Source organism: Mizuhopecten yessoensis, unplaced genomic scaffold (assembly GCF_002113885.1).
Source record: "Mizuhopecten yessoensis strain PY_sf001 unplaced genomic scaffold, ASM211388v2 scaffold3459, whole genome shotgun sequence".
NCBI lineage: Eukaryota > Metazoa > Mollusca > Bivalvia > Pectinida > Pectinidae > Mizuhopecten > Mizuhopecten yessoensis.
In genome coordinates, this window is record NW_018405055.1 from 1315414 (window position 1) to 1334956 (window position 19543).

At 33.6% G+C, this 19543-nt stretch overlaps 2 protein-coding genes and 1 long non-coding RNA gene across 3 annotated transcripts; 2 read left to right on the plus strand and 1 right to left on the minus strand.

Moving 5' to 3' along the window:
- Positions 1 to 2035: 2035 nt before the first annotated feature.
- LOC110447537 lies at positions 2036 to 5914 on the plus strand. Its single transcript, XR_002462606.1, has 5 exons — positions 2036 to 2089; positions 2382 to 2437; positions 2584 to 2834; positions 3904 to 3996; positions 5401 to 5914. It is a non-coding gene; the product is annotated as an uncharacterized LOC110447537 (long non-coding RNA).
- Positions 5915 to 10955: 5041 nt separating this feature from the next.
- LOC110447538 (keratin-associated protein 19-2-like) lies at positions 10956 to 12675 on the minus strand. The gene is made up of 4 exons (XM_021493308.1): positions 12593 to 12675; positions 11793 to 12200; positions 11396 to 11488; positions 10956 to 11060 (listed from the first exon to the last, which is right to left on the minus strand). Exons 2-3 carry the CDS (start codon positions 12190 to 12192, stop codon positions 11430 to 11432), a joined length of 459 nt encoding a protein of 152 aa, XP_021348983.1. The 5' UTR covers positions 12193 to 12200; positions 12593 to 12675; the 3' UTR covers positions 10956 to 11060; positions 11396 to 11429.
- Positions 12676 to 14834: 2159 nt separating this feature from the next.
- Positions 14835 to 18078, plus strand: LOC110447539 (keratin-associated protein 19-2-like). Its single transcript, XM_021493310.1, has 5 exons — positions 14835 to 14922; positions 15790 to 15885; positions 17043 to 17377; positions 17668 to 17739; positions 17984 to 18078. Exons 2-4 carry the CDS (start codon positions 15797 to 15799, stop codon positions 17709 to 17711), a joined length of 468 nt encoding a protein of 155 aa, XP_021348985.1. The 5' UTR covers positions 14835 to 14922; positions 15790 to 15796; the 3' UTR covers positions 17712 to 17739; positions 17984 to 18078.
- Positions 18079 to 19543: the final 1465 nt, after the last annotated feature.

Consider the following 19543-nt stretch of genomic DNA (forward strand, 5'->3'; position numbering starts at 1 on the left):
GTGTATTTTATACTGTGTTAGACATTGTATTATAGTCAGTTTAACCTGTATCAGTACACTCCTGTGTATTTTATACTGTGTTACACATTGTATTATAGTTTGTATAACCTGTATCAGAACATTCCTGTGTATTTTATACTGTGTTACACATGGTATTATAGTTCGTGTAACCTGTACCAGAACACTCCTGTGTATTTTATACTGTTTTAGACATTGTATTATAGTTAGTGTAACCTGTATCAGAACACTCCTGTGTATCTTATACTGTGTTAAACATTGTATTATAGTTAGTGTAACTTGTATCAGAATATTCCTGTGTATTTTATACTGTGTTACACATTGTATTATAGTTCGTGTAACCTGTATCAGAACACTCCTGTGTATCTTATACTGTGTTAAACATTGTATTATAGTTAGTGTAACTTGTATCAGAATATTCCTGTGTATTTTATACTGTGTTAAACATTGTATTATAGTCAGTGTAACCTGTATCAGAACACTCCTGTGTATTTTATACTGTGTTACACATGGTATTACTGTTAGTGTAGCCTGTATCAGAACACTCTTGTGTATTTTATACTGTGTTGCACGTTGTATTATAGTTAGTGTAACCTGTATCAGTACAATCCTGTGTATTTTATACTGTGTTAAACATTGTATTATAGTTAGTGTAACCTGTATCAGAACACTCTTGTGTATTTTATACTGGGTTACACATTGTATTATAGTTCGTGTAACCTGTATCAGAACACTCTTGTGTATTTTATACTGTGTTACACATTGCATTATAGTTATAGTAACCTGTATTAGAACAATCCTGTGTATTTCATACTGTGTTAGACATTGTATTATAGTCAGTGTAACCTGTATCAGAACACTCTAGTGTATTTTATACTGTGTTACACATGGTATTATAGTTAGTGTAACCTGTATCAGAACAATCCTGTGTATTTTATACTGTTTTAAACATTGTATTATAGTCAGTTTAACCTGTATCAGAACACTCCTGTGTATTTTGTACTGTGTTACACATGGTATTATAGTTCGTGTAACCTGTATCAGAACACTCTTGTGTATTTTATACTGTGTTAGACATTGTATTATAGTCAGTTTAACCTGTATCAGAACACTCTTGTGTATTTTATACTGTGTTACACATGGTATTATAATTCGTGTAACCTGTATCAGAAAACTCCTGTGTATTTTATACTGTGTTACACATTGTATTATTGTTAGTGTAACCTGTATCAGAACACTCTAGTGTATTTTATACTGTGTTACACATGGTATTATAGTTCGTGTACCTGTATCAGAACACTCCTGTGTATTTTATACTGTGTTAAAAATTGTTTTATTGTCAGTTTAACCTGTATCAGAACACTCCTGTGTATTTTATACTGTTTTAAACATTGTATTATAGTCAGTTTAACCTGTATCAGTACACTCCTGTGTATTTTATACTGTGTTACACATTGTATTATTGTTAGTGTAACCTGTATCAGAACACTCTTGTGTATTGTATACTGTGTTACACATGGTATTATTGTTAGTTTAACCTGTATCAGAACACTCTTGTGTTTTTTATACGGTGTGAAACCTTTGAAGCTGAAAATATAAATGAGCGTTTCAGGACTGCTAACAAAAACCTAGCCAAAATCTTCAATTTCACATTCATAAATATCACAGATGTGCTGTCGTTAAATTACAAGACATTTATAAGCAACGTCGATCATGTATACCCTTCTGAGATTGAAATCAATGAATCTACAGACTCTTCTACTTAAGCGATAACCTCTATCTTTAATATGAGCATGTCAAAAGTAAATGAATAAGTGAAAGGTAACATGAGAAATAAAGTGGGATGGATGGAAGAATATAACGAATAACCAGGTAAGATTATTCAGCCAGTGTTGCCAGAGGCTTGACCAGACCTACCTACCCGTTTGTATAGAGTACACAACATTATGTCAACGTTGGTAAATGTTAGGCGCTTGACCCCGCGGAAGTGTTAATATGACTTCCTATCATTGTATATATAACTATTAACCTAGATAAACCAGTAGTGGTATCATCGGCGGATCTCGTCCAGGTAGGTATCACTATCATTGTGCACTATCTATAATATAGATAAAAAAATTGTAAAAATATTTCTGTTTCAAATTCTCTTTGACCCGATGGGAAATGTTTCCTTTGCCAACACATTCTTGCTGTCCTTATATCATTCGACATGGACAATCATTATGTCAAAAGGTTCTTCTTCGTTACTGAAATATAATCTTCAATACTCTAACTAATAATAATACGCATTTTAGATTGATTCTTGTTTTAAATATACTTTATGCTACTCCTAAGCAAACTTAATTCTTTGCTTATCTTTTTAGGTTATATAACCAAAATATACTACCGAATAAAAACAACACGAAGGACAACAACCTAGGTAATATACAGCTACTCTTTCAGTGAATTCCATGATCTATGTTTATGTTAATTGTAATGGGGGCATAATGGTGACGAAAGTACATACTCCCGTAAATGCTTTTCTGGAAGACGGCTCTCACTTGTTTTCTTTTGTGCAAGTTACAGTCACATCATGGTCCATTTAGCGCTGACATCACTAGCAGTTGTACTGTGTGCGACGCTTGCCTTTGCTGACTATGGCTACTCAGGATACGGAAACCATGGATACGGGAAACAATCCTATTCGGGATATTCGGTGGAATCCGTGAACAGCCAAAGTTTTTATTCTCCATATTCCGCCCCGTATCCAATCGATCTTGGGTACACGAACTGTGGTTTATTGGATGTGAACTGCGGGAACGGCAGGAATGTTGTCAGTAAGTATAGGAGTCCAGTAATATCACATATATTGAAAACTTGTGCGTGTTTGAATAAAGCTTCACTTGCTTGTCCAAAACATCTTTCTTTTCATGTTGTTATTTTTACTCTCTGCCTGCACTCAAAGATGCTTTAGTCCGAACATATTATTAAATTGTAACATCTGCTGATGAAGTCAGGCAAACCTGCATTTTATTGACTACTCAAGACCATTTGCATGTATTTTTTTAACCACGGATAACACAGACTTATTTTGGTTTATTATTGATAAATACATGAATGTTTTATGTTTATCACCGATTAAGTTATAAACATATTTCACAACTTATTCAATTTTAACAGAACCGCCCTATATCAGCCTAAGCGTAGCGTCATTGTTATGATGTTACAATAATCAGGCACAAATTTCATTGTGTCTATAACTATTCGAAAGGTATTGGATACACGTGGAATTACCTATTGATTACTTCCTTTGAATATTTTCAATGCATTATAAACCCACTGATACACTGAAAACTATAAGACTAACTAGAGGAAACAAATATTGATAAAATATCTGACCCCGTTTTTACGCAATATCAGTCGATAGGCGTGCACCAACTCGTTCCCATCGATCATTGTTATTCCTTTTGCGCATTTGTACATATCCGCAAACTCGCAATCAAATTGATTTGCATGTACTATCTCTATTTTTTCCTTTGGTCTTAATTTTTAATTATAAACTCCAGTTACACGAGTTTAGCTCAGTACACAACATTGTATCACACTTTTATAGTTATTATTTTATAATACCATATACAACCATTATGATATTAACCATTTTAGCTGCAACTACGAATACATGACAACACTCCTTTATTCTCACTAGAATATAACATGAACATGTTCATCACTTTATAATTACAGCTTGATAGCACGATATATAAGCACCTCCACTGCGCTTTTTTTTGTATACAATCTTCACAATCAATGGTACATTGTTAGGTGCTTGTATGTGCTCCTACAATGCCATCTTATAACACTTGTATTTACCTAATATGTCATTGGTATCTTTATATTTTGTTTCAGTAATATTGTTGGTGCCTCTCCTCCTTCTGTTGTCTCAATTCAATAGCGGGTAGACTGAGGATGGTCTGGATTATTGATGTCCGTACAGCTCCGGTTAGTGTTTATTACTTATTCGTGTATGTATCTGCAGTGTTAGTGCTAAATCCATCTATACAGGTATATCTTAGCTTCACAAATTAAAAAAAAAAAAAAGAACATTACTTTCGATAAAAAAAAAATCAATTACACAAAATGCCGATTTAATCATATATATTATAAATAGCCTTCCATGGCTGGATGAACAAAATCAGATCATTCAGATACTATTCTCCCATCAAAACCTCCTAGTATGTTGTGTTGACATGTTTTTTCTCCCACAAAATATCTATTATTTATATGCACGTAACAGTACGTAGCTATGTTATTAATCATCATAGGACACTTGTTTTATTTTTTTTCGCTTTTTCATAAATTTATAAAAATATTAGTTTGAGAGTTGGTTTGTCAGTGGACGTTTTGTAACTAGAGCGTGACTTCTCTTGTGTTGGTAGCTCCAGTGGATTAATACTGTCTTAATCAACTATGTCCATAATAATGATATTTTAATTAATCACCAGGTTTTGTACATTACCAAATAGAACATGTTTTTTTAAAAATGTTAACGTACTAAAAGTTTAACCACTTTTTGGTTCTGATTTGTGAATTAATGTGTGAATTGTTAAAGAAACGTGTTTATCCTACTTAGTAACGAATTGGCAATTTGTTGAATAATTGATCTGATTATTTACTTTGTGTGTATTCTTTTGGAAGTATATAATGAATAAGAGAAAGAAGACAAATACACATAACTATCTTAATTGCTTTTAGATGTATGATGCTTTTCGAAGAACAATCAATGAACAGCGGAAAAATCTATTTTTATAAAACGCATTGATTTATAACTTGAGAACGTTTCTCGTCAGGAAAAAGTGCAATCATTTGTACGTTTTTAAGTATTTTATAAAAGTGGTATCATGACTTCAAGACTATAAATAGTTAACCATCCGCTTTGTCACAAGTTATTCAATTTGTCTTTTTTATTCTCTTCAAAATGATAGGACGATCACTCTATACCGAATGTATTTCAATCCTTAAATCGAAGAGTACCAATACTGTTTACACTTTTCCTGACTTAACTTATAAAATTGCAAAACTCCGTAATAGCGGATGAATCGTCGGTACTTGCTAGATTTTGTTCCAAATCTCAATTATTATTTTACTCTATATGATATGTTCTTTGATATATTCCAAATGTATAAAACACACTTGTCACGTAGCGAAATCGATTCTATAATTGATTACTGCAATGATGAAACATGCTTAGAAATGATCAAAAATATCATAAAAAATAAACTGAATTGTTCCAGTGTTTTCTCTAAATAAATGAAGTGCAAAATCTTTTACTAATAATAGGAAATAAGTGAGGCTTTCGCTTTCTTATAGCTTGATACATTAATGTTATTTTCCCTTGTATTTCAGACCCCGAGTACTTCTACTACATTTACTACGGTATAGCATTTGATGAACTGTGATGTTGAAACTTTAAAGATAAATACCGACATTACAATAAAATTATCATTTGACTTATGGCATTATTTGCGACATAAATTGTATTGTGTTTATCAAAAAGAAATTGAGCTAGTTGCTTTTGTTTTGACACAATTTACATGAATTTTGTGCATAAATGTACCATGTTGCAGTCATTTACGATCACTTGCAGCACTAGCATACTGTTGTATAACGTAACACTACCAAATGAATCACACGAATAAAGATATATACATAACCATTCGGAAATAAGGCCATGCATAGAGATGAACTGTTAATATATATCAACCACAAATGCATATTAACATGAATATTCAACAATGACGCATGAGGTCAATTGAGATATACAATTTTATAATGAATTATTAAGCTTAACATGCAAGCCCTGTAACAACATTATGTTAATATCTCATTGTGATATCATGTCTAATATTTTAAGTTTGATTTTTAAATTAAAAATAATTCCAAAAATTAACATCTTGAAAAGATTCTTTTCTCGAAAAAAACACAGTAATCGATTTGCTTAGCGTTATCAACTGTTAGGATTTGTAAAGGGTACAGGTAGGAAAAGCTACAACAAGCATAAATTGATAGCAAATTCAGTTGATATCAGTTGAGATGATGTATAAGTGTATATATATTGATTAAGCTATGTTTTGTCATTTTAATCGTTATAGCTTTATCATTTTTAATCAAGTGCTAATTTTAAAACGGTTTCAAGAATTAAAAAAACAACAAAAGATTATCGAATATGCAGATTATGCACTTGCCTCAACAATTAATTTGATATAGTAAGATTTTGCCTTTGCTTCTAAATAAAGGAGTAGTAGTAATCAAGAAATTGCAGTTTTCAAACGAAGTAAAAGTAAAGATAGCAAAGCTTTATTCCACTACCAATTGTTGGGTCGATATAGCTGAATCAAAGAAAGGTTTGAGGAAGAGAGAAATTCGGTTAAAAATATCTAAGTTTAATATCAGGTGCATTTTCCAATAGAAGGTCATGCTCGAATGGCATAAATTGTATAGTAATGTGGCATTCTAAGGATTTGTGATCCCGTGACCAAACTACAAAAAATACTATCATTTTCACTTTTAAGAATAAACAATTGATGTAAATAAAATTAGACATTCAGAAAAATTATCGATGAATGTATACAAGAGGGAATAGATAAGTCAAATTCAATTTGTAAATGGTTTCTTTTTAATTAGTAACCCACCCAAGAGGCATGCGAAGCCAGAGGCATCAAACCGTTTGATCAACATGTATAAGGCAGGTGGTCCGCGCATTTTTGTACCAGGAAGGTAGTCGTTCCCTCTGGCAATCACGATTCGGATATGTACGTCTGTTGTCGCCTCTGTGGACATTATGCTATAATGGTCAGTATAGCGATCTAGATTAACGCGCACAATCCGCGGGTAATCGGTTACATTGTGATACTATTCATCGCATATTAAAATCGTGTCTATATTATTTTCCTGATACAGACCACAAGCATATTATTTCTAAGTACACCATCTCATTATCCTCACTATGGATATTATGAGCGCACGAGGTTTTATTTATACATAAAACAACATGATAGTGTATGACGCCTTTACAGACATACAATACAACGATTTGTAGCTGTTATCACTGCAAGTAATTTGGCGAATGCACATCATTGAATGCATAGTTGCTTTTTAGTAAAGATATGCTCTATGTCAATGCAGTTTATGGTAGTGTCCATTTTTGAGTCCCAAATCATCATCTTCTTAAAAAATATATATATTCCAAATTGTTTTGTGAATTTAACATTTCGAAAGACTTTAACTTATTGCTCTAAATGTCTTTCCGTCTGAGGATTATTATATCAAACTAGCTGTTTATTATCTTTACTTTGCACTTGAATGGCGTCGTATCTAACATGCATACAGTTTGTATTTCTATCGTATTACGTCTTTTCGTATTGCCGAGATATCTGCTCTTGTGAGTAGGTATTGATTGTCACGTCATTTGTTTGTGAGAGTAACGTCATAAATGTTTGAGAAAACGATGTAATTTTCTCACACAAACTAATGACGTAACAATCAATACCTGCTCACAAGAGCAGACAACTCTGTACGAAAAGACGGAATATCTGACACAGTATACCTGTACACAATCCAATGACAAAAACACAGTGTGATAAACACAAGTACATTACTACAGGCGCCCGGAATATAGGTGATATCTTCTTATCGAAGCACCAATTGTATTTTATCCTGAAGTAGGCTTTTCTTGTTTTTGTTACTGATTTTCCACAGGTTATAAAAAATTGTAAAACGACAAAGAACATTTATCTAAAACTCTATGCTAGGTCCTACAACGGCCTTTACTTAATGGGTCAATTTAAAATCAAAATAGCTAACCTGAGTTCTGATTGGTCGCATCAAATAGACGAATTTGGAACCGATTTCAAAATATAACATATACCCGTCAAATGCAAATTCATTTAAAAGCTCATTCGAATACAGCTTTTAACTTCCAAATCAATGCTACACAAGAGTTCACATTCTTTGATGATATTTGAGTGAGAACTTTTCCTTTGGCCTCTTCTTAAAGGAAATGTCAACAGTATTTTTACCTCACTATCTTACCCCAAACTGAAGTCACTATTATTTATGCTATAATATAAATAATTAGCATTTTAAAAATATATTTACAAATCTTTATAAAGAAAACTGCATATACATTATAAGATAATTTGCATATACATTCGGTTTGGAAAAAAATGAGATTTGTTTAGCTACTCTTGTATTAAGTCGGAACACAAGCTATCTACGTTCTCCTACCAGAGACTTAAATTTCTGGCAAAAATGTTAAATATGTTTTTTATGTCTTGTAGGAGGGATCTTAAAGAGTCTAGTGGTGATTTCGTCCGATAGTTTTATTTTATTTTCTTATTTATTTATAATTTTTTATTTACAAATGTATGTATTTATTTATCATGCTTTATGAAAAACATTCTACTGACTTATCTTTTTTTAAAGCCTTACATTATGTGAAAAGGAACTGAAAATACATGTACAAGGAAAATAAAACAATAACCGTGTTTTCTGTATTTAAGAGCTTCATAGGAATATCATGATTGTCTTGATATATATCGACTGCTTACGGACAAACCTACAACACAGGGTTCAGAAAGATGCAGGTTGTTGAAGACTATGAATTTGTTTACTGTCGCCATCATTATCTCATTCGGAAATACACATATATGACATATCTTTGTAGATATGAAGGTCGATGCTTTTTATGGTTAATGGTGTGTCTTGTTGTGTCGTTGTCGCTTCCCTACTTCTCTTTCGAGGACGTGACACCACTCGGATTTCACCTATCTTTTCATGGTGTGTGTCGTCGATGAAGCATGATACGCTTACCACCCTGGAACACCTGGTCTTGTATTCCTTGTACTTGTTGAAGGGTCTCCATATCAATCTTACCATACTCCTTTGTTTATATTGCCCTAGTTTTATCACTTTTGAGTTCCAGTTCCAGTTTTGTTGATATTTTGGTGAGAGATATTTCTTTAAATTAAATATATGTTTATTTAATTATCAGAGAGAAGTTAAAGATGTTTCCTTTTATGTAATTTAATTATAGCAAATTATCGTTTGGTTTTAAATTGAAAGTAGTTCAACATTTACTTCAAAAATAACTCAAGCAAGATATATTCATATAGTTAAATGTTGCATTCGTAACCATTAAAATATTTCAAGTTATCAAAGTATCTTCGATAATTTTAACTTATGAACTGGTTATCGTCAGATAGCTAGTGAAAGAGGTGAACATAGATAAAAGCGCGCCGGTGGTTACATATGAACACTAAGACACGTCCAACGTATCGCAATTCAACTCCTGTATTCGTGGGGGTTAATGCATGTATGTTTCGTCTTTAATTGATTATGTTTACATGGTTGTCAATAAGGGTATTTACATATAACATGCCGCCATTTAAATAGATGGTTATACTTGCATTCGTTTTAGATATGCTGTATACCAGGAAAATTTTGCCCAGTCAACCTTTCGCCCTTCTCCGTAAAATACATATTCGCCCTTCACATTTAACTAATATGTATATAATGTTGTTTATTAATTATTGGTGTAATGATTTAATTCGCCCTGGCTACGGAGGTCGAAAAAAGACGGAGCTTATACTGCGTCGAACATTTCCTGGTAAAAATACATCGTTATTGTACGTGTACTTTTTATGTTTTGAAATACTTTTTAGTCAAAAGATTTCTCGCACTTCCCCATTTGTTACATAATTAATTTACACCTATTTGGATTTTCATATTTTTGGTCCGTAACAGCTCCGTTAATCCACTGAAGGACAAAACAGTTGTATGGTGAAGTGTACATGATCCATTTTTGCAAACTATCATCTCTTACTTAATTTTAAAGATGCAATTTCTTCGTGTGTATTTCATTCATACACATGTTATCAAATCTCGACTTCAATCATAATGACAACATAAGTCTAAAGTTCTGGTTTGAAACTTTTGAGTATATCAATATATCTTGTATTCTCAAAAACAATTAGGAGAACTACAAAAGCAATGCATTTTGAGGAGTTTCTACTTGGACAGTACTTGATGTTTATAAATGGCCATGAGTGTCAATATTATTTTCAAGTTGTTCGTTACTTTTAAGATTGTTTCCATTTTATTCTACGATACATATTTACCTAGCAATACACAAATACTAGTTTAGATAAAAGTGATCCTATACTAGGATTGTTCTTTAATATCCAGTAAAATGCTTTCAAATCCTCTGGTAAGATGTATCATGGAGAAAGTATTCAGTTTGAAGACACATTTATCATTCAAAACCTAGCAATGTGTATTTCAGACTATGAAATACAGCGTTCTGTATTGCACATGTGCAATGCGGAATGTTGTATTTACCTACTAGCTGGAACTACTTTTAATGGGAATCCCCTTGTCATGGCGAACTGAAAAGTTCCCGGTATTTGCAAAAAATATCAAAGTTTATGAAATCTTTGTATCGATCTCTACCGAATACGGAAGGTATGTGATAAAAGCAAGACCACACACTTGTGTTTTTTTAACGAATCAGAAAGCACTTATTTATTCGTCCGCGCAATAAACTCGTGCTTTTTGATTCGTTAGAAAAACACAAGCGTGTGGTCTTGCATATTTACCCGATACTGTTCATATCTTTGTCACCTGTGCAAGGTCAGTATGTGTAGTACAGTGTACAGAAGGTTAAAAAACTAAAGGTTCTGCCTGTTTTTTTATCTTGAATAACGTCAAAGATGATGTTAGGAATCGCCCTACGAAGTCAGGTAACATAATATAATAATCCTGGTATATCTCCCTGTTTGTTTCTTGTGTATGATTTTTAAAGTAAGAACTATATCAGGGAAATAAATTTGAGAGGAATAACACAAAATCAATCAGCAGCAAAACGATTCGAAAAGATTATAAGAATAAAAAACACAGATATGTATAATAACTTAAATAGTTTATTTCAAAAAACACATAACATCACAAAAATATAAAATGGGGCATTTGGTGACACACATGACGGCTTGGTCCTCTTGCGCTTAAAGCTGGAAAAATAATATCGAAATGAGTTCATATTTGTATTCTAGTTTATGTCACAGAACGAATTTTCCAAAGCCAATCTTTAATTGTTTTTTTACGATTAAAACAGGTACCATGTTGTGTGATACAAATAAAAAGTTGTGTGTATAAAAACATGGCTATAAGCCGACTTTTGCAGTTTTTACTTTAAATATTAAACATGGAATTAAGTGTTAAAATTTACACGTATACTTAGTCTTTGAAAAAATAATATGCACATGCTTAAATATTGATATACATGAATGGATAATAGTAATTATATATATATAACATTATGCTTACATATGACTCTGATACTTACATATATACAGAGGTATTGTAGTTTTATTCCATGTCTAACCGGTTCTGCTACTCGCACCGCTGGCCAACAGCCAAAACAGGAATCCGATCCCGACTGTATGGAGAACCAAGTATTTTGTTGTGAACAACATTGCAACCCATGTATCTTATCATCTCTGGTGGTGTCAGAGAAATTTTACTTGATTAAGAATGCATTGTATGAAATAAACACTTTTTTTTATTTTCACCTCCCCGAGTTAAAAAATATGCACATATCATATGCATCAAATCAAAAAAAAACTTTGATTATTTCAATATCATTTTATTTTATATTTATATTTTTTACGGCGATGTAAGAATAGTGATTTTTTTTAGAGAGAGTTTACTTTAGAAATGGAATATCAAATGACAATACGTACCGACAGTCCAGATAGAGTTATTGTTACCGCCATACAGTCCGCTTTGGTCAAAGCCGACGGGAGGAGCGATTGGTGGAACGCTTATACCGTACGGCACGGATAGGGCCATTCTGCTGTCAAAATATCCTCCTCCGCCTCCTCCACCATTTCCCCCGTATCCACCTTTTCCGCCGTATCCCCCGTATCCATTTCCGCCGTATCCACCTTGTCCTCCATAACCCCCGTATCCAGAACCAACGTACATTCCGCCGTATCCTTGATCGCCATATCCATATCCATTGTCGTATCCTCCGTAATTGCCATAGTTATTGTATCCGCCGTATCCACCGTCACAATGGACAGCTGAGAACAAGCCAACGAGGACTGCCCCGGAGGCGATTGCTATCAGTAGCAAACGCATCTCGCGACCTGAAAAGTGATAAAAAGTTGAAAATTTAATATCTAAGTTCTAATAGAATACTTTTTTTTTTTTTTACTAATTTGGCATCTTTAGGTAATGTTTTCTTAATTTGCTGTCGTCATCATCACCATTTAGATGAGTACATCGGTTAATAAAATACTCTTTCTCCTAATCAAGCTAATTGTCTCAATTCACTTTTTCAAACCAAATTTGTAGTTACATGTAAGAGGATTTATGATGAATTTCCCATCTTTACATTATGTTCCAAACAATACGCTTCAAAAACAGCTTTGATACAGAACCTAGTTTGCATATGAATAAGCCAATCTGACGACAAAGCCTACTTGTGTGAGTCTTCTGGAAGCTGACAATGTTCTATCTGAATGGTCGATTTACTTACCCCTAATCTACAGGACCCTGAGATGTATATGAGGATCCCGTCCTGTTCAGGGATTCTGGTTTACTGGATCGGGAGGTCGTACGTTTTATACCCTGACCTTATAGACGAGTCTAGGTAGGATTAAATTTAATCAACTTCCTCCTGACTTATCATCCACCCTGAGGCAGTCATCTTGCTCATCCGTCATACGGCCATCATTCGACTCTTCAAATGGTTACTTAAACTCTTGACCTATCTTTGGCTAACATGGAACAAGAAAACCGTGCGTGTTAGGGGGCGGGGCTTATTGATAGACTGGAAGACAGAGTGTCTTTAGTAACTTTTATCTTTTTAAACCAATCAATATGCATCAGGGTATTTAATTAATACATGTAAAATGGTTTGGGGCGCTGTCGTTGATTATTTCCGCATCTGTACATTTATAGCAATTCTTGTGATATTTGGATTTGTCTTAATACTTCTTTTTGAAAATAACACATATGTTCTATCATATTCTTAATCATGTATGTCATATTGAAGATCGTGCAAAGCTTCTTTATTTCCAGTGAAATCCGAAGATTCTGTTATTAAGTACATCTCATGTCACGTAAAGTGTATCGAACATGCCATGTTTCAGTCACAAAAGTCTCGATCGCGAAGCTGGTGTTAAAGATATTAAAGTATCGGAAAACCAGTAAATACATGAACAAGTGGAAGACTTAAGAGCAGTTGTAATTAAACATAGAAATAAGAAACATGCTTACTAGATTGATGATGTTGGTACGTCAGTAGTGCCGCTACCGACCTATTGGTGGTGATTTAACACAAGCCACATCTTTCGCTTAACAAAGGAACCTTTCATTCGGCGAAAGTCTGCCGATATGACACGAAAACGTTGGAACGCATATGAAATTCAAGATCAATCATCAATGCATTTATGCAAATCTTAGCTAAAAGGTCCTCTCTCTTATCCTTATTTTGTTCCTTGATTGTCTTCAATACCTTGTCCAAAATGAGCTTGTCTTTGCTGACATTATGATGTAATGATAATGAAAGTATTGGAGAGGGATCAGTAGACGGTTGTCATAAAGACATAATTTCTGCTGTATAGTTTAGTATCTGTGATGAGTATCGACATGTTTCTTTGTCTAAGACCATTGGTGACTGCTATTAATTTTGACAGGACACATAAAGATTCAAAGGCTGCATGAAAGGTTTATCGTTCCTTCCAGGCCAAACTAACCATTGTTTGGTGTCCTTGTCTGTAAATATTTGCTTATTCATTCTTGGTTGTTGCATTCCTTCTGTTTTGGTGTTTTCACTATAGTTTTTTGTCATTTCTTATCGCCTTTGAATTAAGATTTATTCCTATGTTTTGACACTGTGTAATGTGTTTATCTAATTAATAGCATACGTAATTTTGAAAGTTCGCTAATTTTGTTTGAATTTTAAAGCATTTCGTTTCCAGTGAAAAGAATTTTGATTATATCCGCCTCCACAATTACGTTTTAAGTGGTTTTAAAAAGTGCTGGTTAATTAATATTGAAATATTCAGATCAACAGAAAAATGTCAAATCTATGTTGTGTGAGTGATACCTTGTGTTTTGTTTTCATTATTTCGTTATATATGAAACTCGCGTAGTGTGTTCATGCGGACGTCAGTTTTACGATATTTGATATAATAAACACGTTGCCACACAACCGTATTGATTTCTGTTAAAATTCCCATTCAACCAAAAACAAAAATCTCACCGCATTGCAGCCAGGAACGTGTATTGTTTCGTAAAAATGAATCCTGATTTGACATTCGAATCAATTTTTTTTGGATAGAAAATATATATTGACAACATGTTTCAAAGAAGTATCCTCTGCTAATGCATGGCTTGACTCAGTTTTTAGAATGTAGACTTTCTATGAAATATCAAGCATTATTTGCCAAATGCAAATTAAGACCAACGTCTTTTAACCTCAAATGCTTTATTACACGAAATATTTGTTATTGCCAAATTTCAAATAAAACAAGTAATATTGTATATCCAGCGGTTGGGATATGCGCAAACAAACTTTTATTGATTAATACTAATTCTATCGATTTGAGAATCTAACAAATATAAAGATCACTTTAAAATTTGGCACGTGCTCGCACTCACGACCCGATAAACGACCTTGTCATCCAAGAGTGATTGGTCAGTGAAATGATGGATTAGCTGAGACCGGAATCGCTCCGCATCAAAATAACAGGAAACTGGTTGACCTACTTCGCTGCATCCTTTAGGGGAGGCATATAAAACCATCAGTTCTAGCGGAGAACAGAGTATCCTTGTCAGTCCTCTTCCACCAAAGGATCACAGGTATGTTGTATTAAATTAAGCTAAAACAATATCTTATTTCTGTATACGCAGGCATAGAAAATGAAAGTATATCAATTGCACAAAGAAAACAAACGAGTTTATAATAAGTTTTTTTTTTAACTGATATTGCTTCATTTTAACTTAAGCATACGATATCAATATAGTTGTTTTGATAAAGTACAAACTACAACTTATTGTAAAAACACAAAGATAATGTGTCTGTTTGACCGAAACTAGCATCAAAGATTATCTTTAAACATATAAGAAAAAGTTAATTTACCTTCCTGGTGAATCTGACCTGTGTATAGGCCATGCGATACACCGTCCTGTATTTCACACTGTGGTTATACTAGATGTTGTGTTATGCGAGTAGGCCAAATTATTCTTGAACTCATCTTCTTTCAAATCAATTTATTGAAAAATAACGGGATTCTTATATTTAAACGCAATTTGAAGCTAAGATAACGTGAAGGCATTTTCAATCTAAGATGTCATTTTGTCCATTTTTTTCGAAAGGCAAATTGAGAAATAATCAAGAGTAATGACGAATACTATTTTACAGAAAAATATTACAAGCATAGAAAGAACAGCTGCACATCTGTCGTAAAAGATATACCCTATGTTTATGCTCATCTTACGTCTCAGATTGCAACTATGTATTGCGTAAATGAATGTATTTCAATCGGACTACAACCCTCATGAAATATATTCATACGCAAAATGCAACCTTCAATCTGACCCGTCAGATGAACACATGTATGCATTATTGCCTATATCCTATACAGCTTTGATTTCACTGTTGCAGCTGTAGATTCCCTGTACTAAGGAATAGGTTGAACTTGCACTTTCAATACCTTTTTTTTACAGTTTCATAATGAGGTTCGCTTGTGTGGTACTCGCCTCACTGGCCTGCCTCTCCGTGGCAGTCATGGGTGATGGTTACGGCTACGGGGGCCAAAACATGTACGTATACAGGACTGAAGTAGGGTACTAAAGAACATCAATTAAGACATAACACTTAAATAGAGAATCTCATATGAGTCACCATTATAAAAAATACTATCACATGATTACATATGGTTACATATTTCATATGATTACATATAATCTTAATGGATCTTATGATAACCGGCATTAAGGAAGTTATGAATATTCTATAAATCACTGATTAGAGTTGGGGGTTAGAGAACCGGTTTAGCTACCCATGGAGAAGTATGAGACGAGTATGTCCGAACCGCATTCAAATAGAACTTCAGAGACTTCACCATAGTGTGCATAGTGGCTAGAAACGGACAATGGAAGGGTAGTAAATTACTTATTTGCTATCCTAAACAGTCTAACCTTGGAGAAAATGAATGTTAAGGTCACGTGTTAATCCGCAGTTAATGTTGCTGGTAGCGGGTTAGTGAATTTGTTTCGCTACCTCTACACGTCTGCAACTGTTTATCATGAATTTTAATTGTACAGAACATTGATTTATCAATCAACACACTAAAAGCGTTATTGTGAACTTTTAACTATAAAAACGTGTCACCAACAAATATGCGCCTACCATCAAGTACCGATGACAACAAGATATAGGACAGTCTCACAAGTCAAAGAGTTACAACGACTGGAAGAACAGTGCGAACAGTGCGAAATATAGTACAGACCATTTCGTATACTTTGATATGATTAAATACAATCAGTTGTACTCGAAACGAGTTTGAGATTATTTTTATCATGACGAAAGCATACACAATTGTATAGATATTCTTTATTTCTAACTTGGGAACTTAGATTTGTGACGTCACACTATTGTGATAATAATGATAGATATCACACATTACAAATCGAGCTTGGATCTGTTGTGTTCTGCCAATGTAAACCAGCGTGGGTTTATGTTATATAGCAATGTTTCAATAATAGGCAGTATAATATCAAATTAAAACTGTCGAAATATCTTCATGTGATAATAATCTTATTCGTAAACATTCGATAAAGGATATCCTGTATTCCTAACACCACGTTAGACATATTACTTGTTTGATCATCGGAACAATCTTTAATTAGTTTTGATACAATCATTAACACACTAACCTGCTAGACCACTTTAAACTGTTTCTGTGCTGTATGCCAAGGTACGGTTACGGACAAGGAGGTATGGTTGGATACGGCGGCGGCTATGGTAGCTATGGCGGCGGCTATGGTAGCTATGGCGGCGGTAATGGCTATGGCAGTGGCTATGGCGGCTATGGACAAGGGTACGGAGGTTATTATGGCAACGGGGGTAAAGGGGGCGGATATAATAGTGGTGGATATGGAGGTGGTTACCCAACTATACTTTATCCTGTTGCGACTCCAGAACCAGGCGATATTCCGATAGGAGCTCTAGCTGGGGGGTTCGGAGCTGGCGGAGGATTAGGCGGAGGACTCGGCGGATATGGTGACAACAATATATTGTACCTTTTGGCAGGTAAGGTCTCACAATTCTATGGTTATATTTTGCTAACTCAAACGACATATACTATCAGTTATTTAGCGAATCGATCAAAATATTAACCCTGCATACCAACTAATTTAACAATGTAAAATACGAAACCACATTTTCTCCCAACGACAGCCAATAATTCTTCCATAGCTTTTATTTCATTTTGAAATAAATTAATACATTTTTTAAATTTCAAACTATAAATTGTACAACTGGTGTTTTTACACGTCAACGTCCATTTCGAAATAACATAACATTTTGCAATTATGTTTCAGGCGGTGTCCTGTTACTGGCTCTCCTAGGCAGCAACACCGGCTAAACAACACGTCAAACATATTTGTACATAGGTAAACCAATTGATAACGTCTGCTAAAGGAAATCACAAATATTAGATAATATTTTGGTTGAAAAAAGATTTAGATTGAACTTACCTATGGGTTTGTTTTCAGTTATAATAATCATTTTATATATAATATAATTTTATAAATGTTGCATTCGGGATTGGTTTTATGTCATATTCATTTGAAACTGATATCAAACATGTATGAAGGACTTGGTTTTAGATCATTTATACTGTTTATTTATTTGTAGGTTTTCGCGCAAGAGGTCAACAACGTCATTTACAGTTAATACCAAAAACCACGGTGTATTTTTGTCATTAAATTCAGTATTATCCGTTCTTTCTATCACATTGGTGTCTTTCTTTTGTCCGTTTCGTCTTTGGCCACCACATTTCAACCCACACTGAGAGCTCCTCAAATACACGTACTATATATACTCTAGCTACATTTGTATATAAAATATAGAGAGTAGATATTTAATACTGCAGCGATTTATACATGTAGTGTACAAATGTAGCTATTTATAAAGAGGAGTATTTGTTATATTTCGAAAATGATTTATGTTACTACATTTGCAATCTAAAAGAAGCACGATAAACATATAAACATACAAAGGCAATCTTTGATAATAATATTTTCGAAAATAGTGGGTTTCAAGTTGAATTAAACAATGCATTTTCGCCTGTGTTAATTTCTTTTTGAAAAACTCTTAATTTTTCAGCATGAATTTTATAACATTCAATCAATATATTTAAGTTAAAAAAAACCATTGTTTCCATAGAAGTTGTCTTATTTCAATTTATCATTTTACAGTCATTCCTCATCGTCTGGAATGTTTAGATCATCGCAATACTGGTTTTCAACTAATTCATTTTTATCCTCTGACGTTTTAAAACTCATCCGTATATAAAATTCACTAGTACACAATATAGTTTTCAGGGCAGATCACATAGTGAGCGAAACCTGAAACCTAACAGTTTATATCTATATGATTTCCTCAAACTGTTACTGTAGCATGATGTATACCTACTTTACATATTTAGTTATGTAGCATTTGTTGTACTCAAAAAGAAGTGCTAATTCAAAAACCAACAATTTTGTGAAGGATATGATTAATGCATTCTGTCTAGTACATCATCAATATGGCAGAGTAGAATAACATTAAACTTACGTTCATTATCGTTACCAGATTGACAAAGTCAAAGTTCAGATCTGACAATATTTCCGTGTCGTCTTGTCTTCTGGTATAAACTGTATTGAGATAAAGACATGTTTTAAATAAAAGTACATTTTTTCGGATTAATACAGGGTCATGTTGTGCTGATCAGCGTATCATTGACTAGCGCCTACGTGTGCCACTGATTTGTCAATGTTAAGAATAATTCTGAAACCTTTTACCAATAGAAGACTGATCCCTCTGTAGTCTCCACAATATAGTATTTGTAAAATTGTATGATGAAACAGATGCCAAAGCTTAAAAACTGGATTAACTTAACATAGTTTCAAAAATATTAAGCAATGAATCTAAATAAATGCTGTTTTCACTCAAATATTTACACACTAAGTGAGCAATTCTTCACAATGGTTAATCACGTCTGTGTGTTAACTGGAAGACTGTTGTATGTACTGAAGTCCGCCGGGTGAATACTGGAACACATCTCTCTGAACAAATTCATGTTACACAATATGGTGAAAACAAGCTGAAAAAATGGAAGACAGACACATAAGGTTGTACTGTGTTAAAGACAGACACAAGGTTGTACTGCGTTGAAGACAGACACATAAGGTTGTACTGCGTTGAAGACAGACA

Bases quoted from the DNA above. Each gene is read 5' to 3' on its own strand.
- LOC110447538 (XM_021493308.1), bottom strand. From the start codon at position 12,192: ATGCGTTTGCTACTGATAGCAATCGCCTCCGGGGCAGTCCTCGTTGGC. The intron at 11,489-11,792 runs GTACGTATTGTC...TTCTCCATACAG, and splicing joins TAACTCTATCTGGACTGTCG to TCGGGATCGGATTCCTGTTT.
- LOC110447539 (XM_021493310.1), top strand. From the start codon at position 15,797: ATGAGGTTCGCTTGTGTGGTACTCGCCTCACTGGCCTGCCTCTCCGTG. The intron at 15,886-17,042 runs GTACGTATACAG...CTGTATGCCAAG, and splicing joins GGCTACGGGGGCCAAAACAT to GTACGGTTACGGACAAGGAG. The intron at 17,378-17,667 runs GTAAGGTCTCAC...ATTATGTTTCAG, and splicing joins TATATTGTACCTTTTGGCAG to GCGGTGTCCTGTTACTGGCT.